General features: G+C 47.6%; 1 protein-coding gene across 1 annotated transcript in view; it reads left to right on the plus strand.

Annotated features, from left to right (window-relative positions):
* MMP17 (matrix metallopeptidase 17) overlaps positions 1-12,465 on the plus strand; it is a 51,196-nt gene extending 38,731 nt beyond the window's left edge. The window contains exons 5-10 of the mRNA XM_041489095.1: positions 2,185-2,361; positions 2,489-2,588; positions 4,198-4,280; positions 7,734-7,886; positions 10,021-10,278; positions 11,494-12,465. Of these exons, the coding sequence (XP_041345029.1) occupies positions 2,185-2,361; positions 2,489-2,588; positions 4,198-4,280; positions 7,734-7,886; positions 10,021-10,278; positions 11,494-11,819 (1,097 nt within the window). The 3' untranslated portion in view covers positions 11,820-12,465. The remainder of the gene's footprint in view (positions 1-2,184; positions 2,362-2,488; positions 2,589-4,197; positions 4,281-7,733; positions 7,887-10,020; positions 10,279-11,493) is intronic.
* The last annotated feature ends 3,381 nt before the right edge of the window (positions 12,466-15,846 follow it).

Raw genomic sequence — 15,846 nt, forward strand, 5'->3', positions numbered from 1 at the left:
TCTTCTCTGCAGCCACCAGCTGCTAATTTACTTGTCATGCCACCTCCTCCACCAGCCTCCTAGTGGGATCCTGCTGCTTCAGCTTAATGGCTTTGTTTAAACCTAACAGTCGTCTCTGAAACAAGCTAATACCTTCTTCCTGCCCACCGGTTGACCTGCATCCGTCCCCCTGAGTGTTCATGGGCAGGAGTGTTCACCAGGGGTGCCGTAAGAGGTCTTGAGATGAAGGTTAAAGGTCTGGACAGGCTGATTCTTGAGAATTACACCTGCTCCTTGTTTCATGCTCCTTGTTTCATCTTTCTAGCCCCAACTGGTGGCTCTTATCAGGAAGGAAAAAAAAACCCAGCAATTTTGATCTGCAGACATACAGGGCAGAGGCAAGCACTGCGGTCAGTAGTTTGCCACAGGGAATGTCTTAGTGATGGAGTCAGTTTTGCAGTTAGTGGTTGGGAGTGCTCACTGTGAAACAAACTCCAGTGAAGGAGCGAGCTCAGAGCCAGCGCTCCCGTAGGGAGTGCCCCTCCAAGCTCCACCAAGGGATGAGGGGATGAGCCTGCCAGCAAAAAGATGCCCTCTATTTTGAAGATCTTGGAGCTATCCAAGCTTCATCTTTTATTTATTTTGTTCTCTCCACTGATTCAAAAACAACAACTTGGTAGGTGATATAAAAATATCCCCAAGGTTGTCAGTCTGGCATTAAAATGTCAGACAGCATATGTCTTGTTCTCTCTTACTGCCAGGAAAAACAGCACAAGTTATAAAAATCTCGTCTGGTTACAGACACTGTAAATAATAGTCATGAAGGAAAAGGCAAAATTCAGCAAAGGCTATCTCCTCCCTGCTCCAGCACCCTGAGCTGGGTGAGGAGCACTAAGGACTGGCCAGGATCAGCCATGGCTACTTTTGTGCAAAAAAGCAGCCATCTCATATCTTTCGTCTCCAGTCATTCTCAGGGAATGTGACACTCCCCCGAGCTCCACAGGGATCTTTACAACTCACTGCTTCTTTATTACAATACTTGACATCATGATCTTTATAAGAACCACACTTAAAATCATTGCTGCCTTCTGGTATCGCCCTGCAGGACATTGCTGTGCAGAGAGGGGCAGAAATTGCATGGACATGTGGCCCAGCCTGTCTGGGTGGTGGGAATGCACCAAGCAGGCTCAGTCCTATACAGTTCCCGGGAGCAGCTCCTCCTTTGCTTTGGTAGCAGTGGCGTGTGTTTGGAAATGAGCATTAATCCCTTACATGAGTGTCTCACTCTGGAGAGGTCTGGATTGGTCTGTATGTGGGGTGTGGTGTGAGGCACTGGGGGTTGGACTGCAAATAAGGAAATGTGGGGAAAGAGAATATAGTAGAGATAGCCCAGACTGAAAGAAAAAAGCCACCAAAGTCTCGAGATATTGATGTTGAACAGTGTCTCCCTAACACCCATTGTGGTGTGTGAGGATCAAAGTGTTCGCCAAAGGCAGCAGACACAAGAGCTGCAGCCCCATCAGCACAAGATGTGTAACAGGAGAAGATGGTAAATCCTCTAAAAACAAGCTGGACACAGTCACCTACTTGTGTCAGGGCAGCAGTGAGATGAGCAGGTTGGTGGTCGATAAGCAGATGAACATTCCTGCGTTTGTGTGCATACAGGAAGGCTGAGGGATGGATTTGGCCGGGGCAGCATCATGCGAGGCCAGGCAGGGAAAGCCCCGCAGAGCGCCGTGGGCTCCTTGGCTCATGGCTTGGCTCATTGTCACAGGATGTGACGAGCTCCTGGCTGGTGGCTGCAGAAATCTGGTATTCTGGGCAATGCAAAGGCTGTGTCAGCAGCTGCAGCAGGCATGAGACGCAGGGAGTGACTGCTCTGGCCCAGCTTCTGCAGTGCCGCTCAGCAGATGGTGGCGATGCGGTTGCTGTCTCAGCCCTTTGTCCAGCTTTTTCTCAGGTGCCGACAGTGATCTGGAAATAAGAGGGGTGATACCCAGGCTGGTGTAGGCTGAAGTCTGGCTTGCTTTCCATTTTCATATGTTCTCCAACTGTAAAAAAATTTTTTCAAACTTTACCTATTCCAAAGCTCTTCTTTGCAGTTTATGTGAGATAAACCTACACTTTCTCTTACTGCCCCTGCAGCCCACCCAAATTACTCTCCGCACTTAGTGACTTTTACTTCAATTTTATCCTTATCTCCAGACACTCATGGGATGGACCTATTTGCTGTAGCTGTCCATGAGTTTGGCCATGCCATCGGCTTGACCCACATCTCTGCCATAGAGTCTATCATGAGACCCTACTACCAAGGTCCAGTGGGGGATCCTCTGAAGTATGACCTGCCTTACGAGGACAAAGTCCGGATCTGGCAACTCTATGGTAAGTTTGTGTCCCTCAACTGGCTACAGCCTGTTCCTGGTAGGACGCACTGGAATAGCTGTTCTCTGGGGTGAGTAGAGCTGGTAGGGAGGATGGTGTTCCCCATTAATGCTTCTTTTCTGCACAGGAGTCAGGGAATCTGTGTCCCCCACAGCCAAGCCTGAAGTAAGCAAAATAGATGACCATCCAATCCTGCCAGAGCTGCCAGAGAACCGCTCCACTGTCCCGTAAGTCAAATTTCTTCCTTTCCTGCAAAGGATGTATAGTAGTGAAGCTCTGCTTCATCCGTGTCTTGCCTGCTCATTCTGGCGTTGGTATTCCTCTCTGGATCTCTGGATATTTTGCTAAAATTCAATTTTTTTACTCATATTAGTGGAAAGTTGTCACCATCACCCTTAGGTAAATTCATCCTTGCTGGAATTTTAAACAAACTTCCTCGGCAGTATCCTGAATTGCGCAAACATAACTTACCTAAACTGTACCACAGTGAGCAACTGCCTAATGTACCTGAGGGAGTGAATATTGGAACAAGTGGACCGATAGCCCGATTCCAATGCTGGTTAGCATTGGCAAAGGGCTGCTTACACTGAGTGTCATCAAGTAACCAGCATGGCCTCATTAAGGGAATTGCAGGACATAGCTCATTAATAAATGTTGACCAAGACAGCAGGACAGTTAAGAGAAGAAGGGACACTGGACAAAAAGGCAGGAGGTGATGGTCACACACATTTTTTGCCAGACACCAAAAGCATCCCAATTGAGAGCGGCAGAGATGGAGCATGTCACCTTCACCTCGTGCTCCTTTTGTTTGAACATGCCAAATGCCATTAGTTACATTTCTCCGCACGTAGCTTCTAAAGACACTTGTCCACCAGGCTCCTTATGGCCATGTTTGGACCCAGATATACAAGAGCCTTTCTCCCTGCTGTTGTAAGAGGCCACCACCTCATACCAGCAGCAGGAGCAGCAGGAAACTTGCTCATGCTATCCCCTTGTTCCTGCCTTGTATGCTGGGAGAGTGGATGGGGTTTGCCTCCACATCTGTCCTTTTGTGGTCAAAGAGCAAAGAAGCTGCTGCTGGCAGCCCAGCACAATTTTTCTATCAGCAGAATAGATTCATGCTTCCTTGTCACCCACAGCAGCTTTTCCATGAGTATTCCCAGCATCCTCTCCTTGTTCCTCTGTCAGTCATAATTTCTTATGTGGGCTTTGTGGCTCTCTCAGTCCTTCGTACTCTGTGCCTTCCCCACCCATCTTGTTAAAGCAGCTCAATATCTCAGCTGCCACTTGCCAGCTGGCTTTCACCCGGTAGATTTCATGGGACATCACATGGCTCCTCCAGGTCCCTCTGTTTAAGCTCAGCTGCTTTCTCCTTTGCAACTCTGTCACCTCTCACTGGCACTTTGGAGCTCAGCCCTGGAGCAGTGGCATCCTGAGCTGATGGAGTGAGAGGCTGCTTGGCTGTTTTCCATGTCCTGCTGCCCTGGGGCAGCTGGCCCAGCCACGCTGTGCCACTGGGAGCAGGAAGCCAGCTCAGCCCTCACCAGCTACACGAGCTGGCGGATGCAGAGCGTGTCCTCACTCGACTCCCAGCAATGGTGTCCAGTGGCTCAGGGTTGTCAACCCAAGCTGTCTTCAGGCTGAGGTTTGGCTGACCTCGCCTTGGAAATCCTTGTGCACGTGGCTGGGCTTGAGCATGAGGAGTGACAGATGGGCGCAGCCTGTAGTCTTCTTCAGGAGCAGGGGTGATTCAGTCTCTGGGATGGGAGGCATGGAGGGGGGACACGATGCCTCACTGCCTGCCTGGGCCCTGCTCACCTGGGCATCTCTCCACAGGCTCAGGCGGGACGTGCCCAACAGGTGTAACACACATTTCGATGCAGTGGCCCAGATCCGGGGAGAGGCTTTCTTCTTCAAAGGTGAGCGCCACGGGTCTCTGCCTGTGCCACGCTGTGGTGGCTTTGATGTGGCAGTACCAGAGGCAGTGCAGTGTGGGATGGGCTGGAGTGGGTGGTGAGAATGAGCTGGCTGGGGTTTGTGGGCTGCTTCCACAGACCCAGGGAGGCATCTCATACCTGGGTGTGTGGCCAGACTGGTGACAATCCAGCACAGCAGTTTTTACTCCGATTCATTACACTGGACTGCTCAGTGAAGGATCAAAATCTGATATTTGTGCTATCAAAAAGTCAAAATTGAGGCTGAACCAAGGATGAGCAGAGCAGCAACAACACTCCACTGCTTTCTTCCTGGATACCTCCAGCCTTCCTTTCCTCCCACGCTTCACCTTCCCTAATTCTGCTTGCTGCACATCTCTCAAAGACAGTGTACACACAATTGAGGACCATCTGGTTTTGTGCCAGTGAACACTTGCTGGCACTGTGTTCCTGAGATGTCCAGCTGTTGATGAGGATCCCATCTGTGCCTTCTGAGCTCAGCAGAGCCTGTGTAGGCTGGACTCTCTGGGCTTGCTTTCTCATGTTTCCAAGATGTAAACATGCCCATGGGAGTTTCTTTGCATCCCTGGCCACTGTTTGGCCACCCCAAAGCCATCCACCAGGTAAGCAGAAGTATTTTCATCTCCAGGGATGAGCAGCAGTGTCCTGGCATCTGGGTATCACAGCGCGAGCCTTGGGTCACAAGCAAGAACAGCAAAAGTGCTCCAGAGAATTTGTTGTCGCCTGTGCTCTGAAGCACAATATGGGGACTGTTCCACAACATTATTTGTTCAGATGCCAGCTCCAAAAAGACACAGTGAAGAAGGGAAACTCAAAGACATGAACTGGTGTCAGGATAAACGGCTGTCTGTCCCTCAGAGGAGAAAAATTGATGAAGTAAAGAGAAATACATCTCGGTGTCTATTTTTGGATATATTTATTGCAGGCCAAAAAGCAGATGTAAAGAGCACTGGGTCAGCGGATGCCAACTGCACATCTGCCACCAGCACTTTACTTGCAGCCCACGTTGTTGCCCCCCCGAACTATCCTGTGCACCAAGGAGAGGGGATGTCACCTTTGGGGCAGCGTAAATAATCTCTAGTGCTGAGCTTTGCCCCTCAATAGGCATTTTGTTCTGAGCTGGTCCTGCTGGCTCCCTAGATGGAAAGAAGCCACCGCAAAGGCACCGGGACTGGAGCTCCCCAGACCTCACAGGCTTGTTGTTTCGAAGGCAACGGTGGTTCTCTGCTCTTTGGAATCACCGCTTACTTTGACGAAGGTGCCTCACCACAGACTCACAAAGTTTTAAACACCTTTGGCCTGTGTGTGCATCTGCATGGTGTGTGCAGCAGTCTTGCCAAAGTCTCGAGAGTGTGGAACACAGCTGGGATCAAAATAACCTGAAACTAAAGGAAGCACATCGTCCACATCTTGGTGCAGCAGGACCTCACACTTGGCTTTCATCGTGTTCAGTTTTTCAGCTCAGAGAAGGGTTTAAATTGACCTTTTTAAACTAATATGGGGTTGGGCTTTTGGTTTTTAAATTATTCCTGCATGCTAATGGCAGCAGTTCTCCAATGGAGCTGGCTTCGGCTGATGATCATCCATGCAACAGCAGCACTTTGGTGAGCAGGCTGGGCCGTGGCAGATCATGAGCCCAGGCAGACTGGGGCTGTCTCATTCAGAATTCCTTGCTACTTAAGTGCTTTATTTTCTTTCTTCTTCCTGATAGCCAACCAAAGTCACCAACCGCTCAGGCTATTTATTCCTGACTTTTGCGGTAGATTTAAGGTTTCCCTGCTGCAGTGGCTAACCAGCTGAGCCCATCACTTACAAAGGGACAAAGTGTCAAAAGTACTGAGGCTTCCCTTTGTGTCTGCGATGAGCCCAGGGCACTTGGAAGTTTAGGTGTTGATCTGCTAAAGAAGGAATTAAGTTGAGCTGTATTTCTTGCTAAAAAAGTGGAAATCTGACCTTGTCTAGTGCCTTGCTAATTACAGATGCAGCAATTATCTTGATTTAATTACATATGTTTCCATTGATGTAAAAAGGCCACCAAATTTGAATCCTCGGGATATTTTTATATACTTAAAAAGAATCCGTAATTATGGCAATTCCTACCATATTGGAGTATATTATTAATTTCTGTTTCAGTAAGACAGAGCAAATAAGCACACTGGAGCAGAAGAACGAGACTATGATAGAAAGCCTTATAATTAGAATAAAACTCCCTCTCTGCAGATGTTAAAGTGTTTTGCATCCTGCATTATTAGGCTAAGACCCAATTTCTGTAAAATTTTAAAAACTGGTGTCACAATCTGCCAGCCCTGGAGAAAAAAAACCTGAGTGTGTGGGGCATAGAAATCTGAAGATGCATCTTTGGTTTCTATTGCTTATCTCCCCCCAGAAATTCATGCAAGACCAGACGCAAATAATGTGCAATAATTTCTAATGGACAATAACAAATACAAGACAAAGTTGAGAGTTGCCTCCTAAACATCTTGCTCTGGCTCATGTCACTCTGTGGAGCTCTCTGGAGACAATACAGCGTGAAATGTGCTGCAGAAAGGCTGAGAATCCCAGAGCCAACACAGAATTGGGTTTGGAGTTGCCCCTGAAAACCATGAAGACTCCTCGGGAAATCCCGTATAAGGCTCTTTTAGCAGGAAAAAGTTTGTCATCCTTCCCACAAAGACTAAATCTGTTTTCTTTTACACTATCCAAAACATTTCAGAAATCCCCAAAATACTCTTTCCTAGCTGGGGCAGTGCTGCTGCAGGTGTTGAAGTGCATTTGGTGGCACCACCAGTACATTTGTCCTGGAAGCTCCACAGGACTGCAGTCTCTGTTTAGTATCCTGCACTTCTAGATGGTACTAAAGTCCTTAACTGCCTCCTTCCCCACCTCAACCCTGCCAGATCTATTCAGATGTTTTCCTCCTCCTTTATTTTCTCACTCCTTTTCTTCATTACAAAACAACCCGTCTGGTATTTCTGTGTTTCTTTGTAACATCCTAGACATTTCCAAACATGAAAGCAGCTGGACATTCTGTGTGCAGGAAGCTGTGGCTGCTCCAGGAGAGGAGGAACAGGGATTTTTTTTTTGGAAGCTCTTGCTTAAGGCTGTCAGTGCCTGGTCCCACCAGCTTGCAGGAGGTCCCGAGCAGAGAGGGAGGTAGGACCCGCACGCTGTGGCCAGGGGTATAAGAGCTCCAGCTCAATGTCCAGAGGATTATTTTAATCCAAAAAAGAAAGGGATTTCTTCTAATGACTGCCAGAAATAGAAAGCAGTTGCAGCTGCTGCTGGAAAGTAGGATGACTCTAAATCATGGCTCCCATGTCACATGCTTTGCTTCCTGCTGCTGCCACCCACCTGACATTCACCCCCCGGGGAAGGTGGGTTGAGTGTGGTTCAGTAATGTCCAGTCTGTCCCTCCAGGCAAGTACTTCTGGAGACTGACTCGCAATAAGCACTTGGTCTCCCTCCAGCCGGCTCAGATTCACCGTTTCTGGCGGGGCTTGCCGCTCAACCTGGACAGCCTGGACGCAGTCTACGAGAGAACTAGTGACCACAAGATTGTCTTTTTCAAAGGTGAGAGCAAACATGGTGCTGGAGATATAGAATGTGGTCCTAGGCAGGAGACACCAGTGCCACATGTTAAACAACTCGAGTGCCAGTCTGAATCCTGTTGTCCGTGAGCAAGGCCAGGAGAAATGAGCTGGCAGGGAGGGCAAGCAAAAGGTAACGGTCATGTTCCCCACAAAATGAGGGAAATGTCATTGAAGATAAAGTTCAGCCAAATGTAAAAAAAATCTGAGCTTTTCGAGAATGAAACAGAAGCAGGAACCACCCCTACACACTCACAGGTGGTGCATTCCTCCTTTGACCTTTTCTCTTTTCAGTATTTGTTGCTGAGAAAAGAAAAAGCCAGAGAGGGAATAAAAATGAAACGGAAGACCTTCAGTTTTAATAATTATATTTCTGTTACTGTGGTTTTTTCCTTAAAATTACTAGTATAATTATCTCTTTTTTATTTAAAAAAACTTGCAAGCTTTGATTTCAGAAGAGCTGGAGGGACAGTTTAGCTCTTGGTTTCTGTACAAATGTCCGAGACCATCTACCTGTGCTGGTTAGATGCCACCCATGCACTCAATGTCACCCAAGACCCTGGCAAGCCCTGACTCTCGTTTCACCAAGGTTGTGCACTTGAAGTGCTAAACACATCCCAGCCCTCTATTCTTCCCGTTTGGAAATTGCTTTTTGTCTCCTGTCCGTTCTGCTTGAAACATGGTGCAATTATCGGTTTCAGAAGTGCTGAACCAAGCACTTCTGGAAGCAGTAATTTGGTTTCAGTTCCCCCAGCCAGGCCAGAGAGATGGCTCATGTCCCACACAAGCCCCTAGGCTTGCAGAAGGCCTTTCCAAGTGCAGCCAACACCCTCCTGGACCACCGGCACACTGAGCCCTGCATCTCTCCGTGGAACAGCCTATGGAAGGGTCTGCCTCAGGCAGGCTGCCCTGCTCTGCTTTCCCAGAGGGAATGGGGCCACCTTAAGGAGTGGGGCCACCCTTTATGCCTGGCTCTAGATCCTCCCAGTCAGGTCTGCAGACCACAGCGGTCCTCAGTCACTTCCTTCTCTCCCTGCTGGGAATGAACATACAACAAACCAGGAGCACAGGTCTCCTGGGGGCTCCTCCAAGCTGCTCAGGAGGCTGGAATTCCAGATGTGCCACAGCTGACATCTTGTTCCAAGACACACATTCTCTGTGTGTGTTAGTCCTGCCTGGCTCCCAACATAATCTCAGAATTTTCTTTCCAGCTATAAAATATGACTCATTCTCTCCCTCCAGCGCTGTTTCATTGATCCCTGGACTGAAACCAAAGAACACAAATTACCTTAGCCTCTAAGGTCCTGCTGCTGATACATGGGCATCCATTTAAGGGCCTCCTCAGATATTTTAGAAAACCAAGGAAGGAGAAACTCTGTTCCTTATGCGATACCCAAAAGGGCACTGCATGTTCCTAAATAGGTGTTGTAAAAGAAGAAAGACTGTCCCAGTGGTTAGAGAACTATGAACAAATTGAGACATCTGGGTTCATTTTCTTGTTCTTTCTTGTCCAAAGTCAGGCCAAGGGGGCAGCTGTGTAAGACCCTTGAAGAGCAGTGAGCTGCTTGTATGGGATGTATCCAGTCCCTGTGCATCCTCATAATGCACAGGTCTCTCAGCCCATCTGGCCCTAGAAAGCGGTTATTTCTCTTCCAGAGTGGACTGCACTTGGCTTCTCAGGAGCCATATAGCCTGCAGAAATTGCCCAATTTGCCCACAAAAGCTGCTTTGTTTCTTTGGATATCAGGCAGAAATCCAAGGGGCAGAAAATCAAATGCCTCCATGAAATATATAAAAGTGACAGCTGTACTGATGTTGTCAGTGTGTTCTTGTCCTGGGACAGTCACGCTTTCAGCAGCAAAGCAGGGCTATGTCCATGGACAGCCTGACAAAAAGTTATTCAAAGCCAGAGGTTCCCCCCATCGAGGGGGGGTGGAAACCAGAAACCCCCACGGGCTGACCCCTTCTTATTTCCATCCTTAAATGCCCAGAGCTCAACCCCGAGACTTTGTACCGCAGTAGATAACAAAATATTAGCTCACCTCATCTGTGTGGAAATACTCGTTTAGGCTGTGAAACAAATGTGATTTTTTTCTGTGCTTGTTTCCTTTCCACAGGAGACAGATACTGGGTCTTCAAAGACAACAATGTGGAGGAAGGGTACCCACGGCCCATCTCAGACTTCGGCCTGCCTCCGGGAGGAATTGATGCTGCTTTCTCCTGGGCTCACAATGACAAGACTTATTTCTTTAAGGACAGTCTCTACTGGTGCTATGATGACCATGAGCGGAGGATGGATCCCGGCTATCCTTCAGAGGCCATTCCGTGGAAGGGAATACCCAGCCCTTTAGATGATGCCATGAGGTGGTCAGACGGTGAGTCTGTATGGCAGTTTAAAAAAGCACAGCAAAGAAAATCAGTGCTCTATTGAGCTGTAGCCCCTTCTACCCTGCCTGCCAATGCAAATGATGAGCCCCTGATGGGATGTTCCTGGTGACTGGAAGCTGAAGAGAGAGGTGTGATTCCAGCCAGAGCTCCCCATATTGCTCACTAGAGGACTTTGTTATTTTAAACGGGCAACAAAAATATTGTGGGGGGATAATTATTGCACTTTGTTAAAAGAACACAGTTGACATGCAATGTCACTGTTTTGCAGTGAGTTTTATCCTAGTATGGGCTGATTTGTTCCTCGCCGGTCTTGTAATCATTGGATTTTTAGCTGCATATATGAGGATGCAGACAGAAAATACTTTTAAAGATGTTTTCCCAGAGTTACAACTTGTTTTCTGTTGAGATTTCTCAGTGGTTTCTTCCCCCTGAAAAGACCACAAAAATTTTGTCACAGGAGATATTTACAATCAGCTATTCACTCACAACAAAGTGGCACTTTGAAGGCTTATTTACTGGCTACCTAACTGTGTAATGGCAATCACTAAACCAGGCAGAGGGGAAGGCCACTTCCAAAGACTTTGAAGCTGAATTTCCAAAGCTATTGAGAGTGACATTCCCATAGGTAGGAGTCCTCCTGAACATGGGGCCTGCTTAGAGAATTCACAGCCTCCTGGTTCAGAGTGGAAAACACGCACCTGAAAGCAGAAGGTTCCCAGGGCCCTGGCAGGCTCAGGTTATTTCTCTGAGCCCAGGGTCAGAAGCACACACCCCAGGTCATTAATGGATAGTGGGGTCTCCAGCTTTACCATGCCCTATTACAAGAAGAAGAGTAGGGCATGATGTGTCCAGCTGTGGGTTCACAGGGCCTTGATCCTACACACCCACAGCACTGGGAGGCATATCTGCTCCTGGCCTCGGCACAGAACAGGTGGCAGCTCACCATCCACCTCCATCCGCTGGTGGCTGCTTGCTGACGTAAGAGATTCTGGGCAGGCGCAGCATTACCTTCCCTTTTGGAGCATCCCTCCTGCAGTGAGAGGGGATATTGACAACAAGCAGTGATATCTCATGTGCCTCTGCTCCCCGGGCCTCAGCTGGGGTGGGAATGCTCCTCTACTGCTCCAAGTGCTCCTTTGACCTTCCTCTGGGATGGCATCCACCGCTACTCACCTCCTGTTTGGGTTTTGGTCTCTTTGCAGGTGCAAGTTACTTTTTCAAGGGCAAGGAGTACTGGAAGGTGCTGGACAGTGAGCTGGAGGTGCAGCCCAGATACCCACAGTCCATCGCCAGGGACTGGCTGGTGTGCAGCGACATGCAGGCTGACGCCCCCGAGGCAGCCGGGAGCAGCAGGACAGGAGCGCGCTCCAGGCCAGGACAGCACAACGAGAGCCGCTCGAAGAACGGCTACGAGGTCTGCTCCTGCACTTCGGGCACCCCATCCCTGCGCCCTCACCCCATACCCAGACTGACTGCCAGCCTCATGCTGGCTGTGTGGACAGCAGCACTGGTCTGTGTGGCCCTCTGACGGCTCATCTCACCAGCAGGACAATGCCACGGTGCTCCGGGATACAGCTCTGTGATTGCTAACTGGTGCAAGCAGAAAAAAAACAGTCCTAGGAACATACCAGTGAAAGATTTGAATTCTCCATGAGAAATGAACAGTGATTTTTGTTTTGGGGTTTTCTTTCTTAATTTTAGTTTAAAGGTCTAATAACAGAGTTGAGTTCTGCATCTTCCTATTCCCCCATTCAGTTAAAGATGAGAGCAGCCTCGTGTTGAATTTAGAAATGCTTCATAGAGATGTGTTGCTCTGGATTTTTAAACACAGCAAACGAGGGAGGGGAGAGCTCCCGGGATGGAGCGGGGACAGAAGAGATGCTGCTGAGATGGATGGTGACAGAAAGGCAGCCAGCAGGAGGTAGTAGTTATGTGCGGATACAATGTACACATCCCATTGGATGTACTAGGTAGAAGACACTGACTCCACTAAGATGAACGGCAAGGTGATCATTATTTACTGTCAAGCCTGTCACTGGTGTCTGGGTAACCTGTATCAGTTTCTATGGGTCAGAAACACCTTTGCCTTTCAGAAGGCACCGCAGCTTATCTTTGTATACAAGTCATTGTAATTTAACAATTTCTCTAATAAACCTTGGCCGCCTACATGGAGATCTCCCAGTCCTGTGCCAGATCAAGCCTGATACCTGCAGCAAGGTACTGTCTGCTGAGGCTCTTAGCAGCCTCTCACCTCTGGATGAGGTGAGGCAAATGAGACACAGTTACAACCACTGCCCCAGACTAATATGTGCACACAAACTCCTGGTCTCACAGAATTCCTGTGTCGGGTTGGCTTATGTTTTGGGAGGAATCAAGATGTATTGCATTTGTCTGTGACTCTGCCATACCTGTGCTGCAAAGGATGGGGTAGATCAGGGAAGATGCTGTGTGATCAGCCCAAATTCCTTTTGATGCCTCTGACAGGAGTTTGGAGTGGCAGAAGCCAAGGTCAAGTGCTGCATTAGGATGTTCCTGCTTGGGTTTATTCCTCACCGTTTATCAATTTTCTGTGGTATGATTTGGGCATCTGAGAGTCCTTGAAAATAGTGAGTGAGAACTTGGATGACATGTCAAAGAAGCCAGGGTCCTTGAGTCTGCTGTTGTCAAGGTGCTGTTGTCATGGGCAGAGGCCGCTGGGACGTAGTCTTCATCTCTGCCCTGCTTCTGCAAAGCCCCTGCACAAATGTCTTTTGCTGCCCTGCTGAGGCCAGCTTCTCGGGGAAGCACAGAGCAGACAGTGTCACTGTGGGACCCAAGGCTGCTCCAGTGGCCCTGGTGCCAGGTGTAACACAAAGCTCTCGGTGGCACAGCAAGAAAGGCAGAAAAAGTACACAGTTGCATTTGGACAGAAAAAGGAGGTCACCTTGAGTTTCCCTCTGCTATTTGCATTTTTAAATAGTCCCAAGCACTCACAGGTGTGCCGCAACGTGATTTTATGGGTCATGAGTCAATGAAACATCCCATTAAACCACTAAAGAGCCTTTAAAAACATACAAGCAAAAAAATCTCAGGCATAGCAGCTCCCTCTGCTGAGTGAAGCTGCCTCTGTTGTTCACAGCAGCTTCCCATCCCACCTCTACCAGTCGAGCCAAGCAGAGGCTGCTGGGGCTGTGGGAGATGTGAAGTTCCTTCGATTGATTCCCATTGAATTTCTCTTCAGTCACGAAGACACGGCTTTTAGTCCCTCAGTCTTAACATCAGCACGTTGCAGATTCCTCTTGGAGCTGCAGCCAGGTAGCGGAAGACACCCTCTCTCCAGCCCTTGGGTACTTGATTGTTCATCTGTTGAACTTGGAAGAGACACGCTGGACATGAAATTACAGGGAAGCTGAACTTGCAGTAGCAGCTGGAATGAAAAGCAGTGGAAGCTGTTCACTGTCTGCTCATTCCCCATGTTTACCTCAATCCTCTGGAGCTCCAGCTCATCAGACATCAGCTTTGCGTTTCCAGTGTTTTTGCTGAAGGGTTTCTAAATGCAGTGGTGGGCTTTGCTGCAGCTGGAATTTGTATATGTTTCAAGAAGCATCTCATAGTATATCCTGCAATTTAATAGTTCCCATGCCAGGTTAATTGTAGTGAAAGAAGTTAAATGAAACCAGGACACTGAACTAGGATGCCCCAAACCGCTGCTAATCACAGGTTATCAAATAAACCCACAGGTTACAACAATGTTAAAAGCCCAGCTCACAAAAATACCAAACCCCCAGCCAAAAAAACACTGAAAACTTGGCCTACAAAAATACCAAACAAACTGGCCTATAAAAAACTAAATTTCAAAATGCCAGAACAACCTAGTTTCTAGGGAACCCAATTTCAAGATACCAAACAAAACCAGGTTTCAAAGTTTCAGATTTAAAATACCAGAATTTTAACCTGACCCAAGTTCCAAAATACCAAAGTAACCTAGTTTCAAAACACCAGAATAAGAACTTCAGATATATCAAAATACCAGAATACCAAGTTCTAAAATACTAAAATAATTCCATTTCAAAATACCAGGATATTAATTTCCAAAATATCAAAATTACCCCATTTCAAAATATCAAACTGCAAAACACTAATTTTCAGATCTCTTATATAGGCAGGATTCCCAAAACCAAACAAATTCTTATTTTCATTTATAATATAGATAGCCCTAATTAGAGGCCCTAATGAGACTTACACCATTCATATCATTACTATTCTTCTCCACCCTACTTAGTCACATGTGGAGATGTACTTAGTAATCACTAAGGAATAATTATTTAAGTCAACAATAAATTATCCAACTTACCTGACTATGTTGCCAAAGCACAAAATTTTATTTCTTACTAGTTTTCTGCCCTGTTGCTCAAAGCTGTTGTAGCAAAAAAGAAAAGGCTGTCATTTTGCTGAAGAGTTTTCCTCAATATTGAGCCCATTACTCCCCTCGAATTCAAGTCAGAGGAGCCAAACAGCTATAACCCCTCTGAGAGCTTTCATACCCGGTGGGATTTGCCCGCCCCCGCCTTTTCCTGGGTGTTGTGGGAATGAGAGGCGGACACAATCAGGGGTATATTAACCCCAGCCTTTGCTGAGGCACTTCATTCCCTCTCTAGGATCTGCTGGGGTAAGAGCTCTCATTTCAGTGAGGGGGCTTTTTCAGCTTATTTCTAAAAAGAGAAGAATAGGATGGGGTGGGGAGAGAGAGACACCGCATGCAGGGTTGTGCAAGCAGGCCTCTCAGACCAGGGTCTGCATAAAATGCTTTCTTCATATTTCAGCTTGTTTTCAGCAGGTGCTTTTGGGCATCTAAAGAAACAGAGGTTTTGAAGACACTGTGAAGAAAACAGCATTGAACACAGGGAGTATTTAAGTTCATGATTTAGGGTTGTGTGGTCAGGGATGGTAAGGTGCTTTTGTAATTTCTGGGTTTTTTGGGTTTTTTTTTAGGAGGAGTGTAACTTCTAGAAATTTCAGGTTGTGTCAAGTACAACCCTTTTTTAATCAGATTCATCATGTCACAAAAGGAAACTGCCCTGTATCAAAGATGATGTTTGAGATTGAGGCTTCAGATGAGTTGAGGTTTGTGACTAGGAGAGGGAGGGTGGGCAGGTATCTGCTTAGGAGTTATTGGTAGGGGGGGTTTAAAGGCAGTAGGGTGAGAAATAGTGTCTATTTGGGGGCCCCCCAAGGCTTTTCACAAGCCTAGTAGGGGCATTTACGTGTCTTATAGCACAAAAGCTCATCCACTGCAGTCACAGAAATGCCATGTAACTTTGCTTCTCTCTGACCCAGGTGCCACTCATAATAACAGCCACAGCCTTGGATGCAGGATGAAGCTGGGGACTTGAGGACCCACGCACATTCAGGCAAGGGCAAGTAGCTGACTTGCTGGGATTTGGCCCACAAACTCATACATTGTTTTTTGTTTTCTTTATTGTAGCTGACTGAGAGGCTAACAGGCGATCACGGGGCTCTCCGAGGCAGACTCATTTCAGGTCCAACATGGATTCACATCACCGGTCATCCAAAAG

The sequence above is a fragment of the Pyrgilauda ruficollis genome, unplaced genomic scaffold, assembly GCF_017590135.1.
Source record: "Pyrgilauda ruficollis isolate IOZ18807 unplaced genomic scaffold, ASM1759013v1 scaffold9, whole genome shotgun sequence".
NCBI lineage: Eukaryota > Metazoa > Chordata > Aves > Passeriformes > Passeridae > Pyrgilauda > Pyrgilauda ruficollis.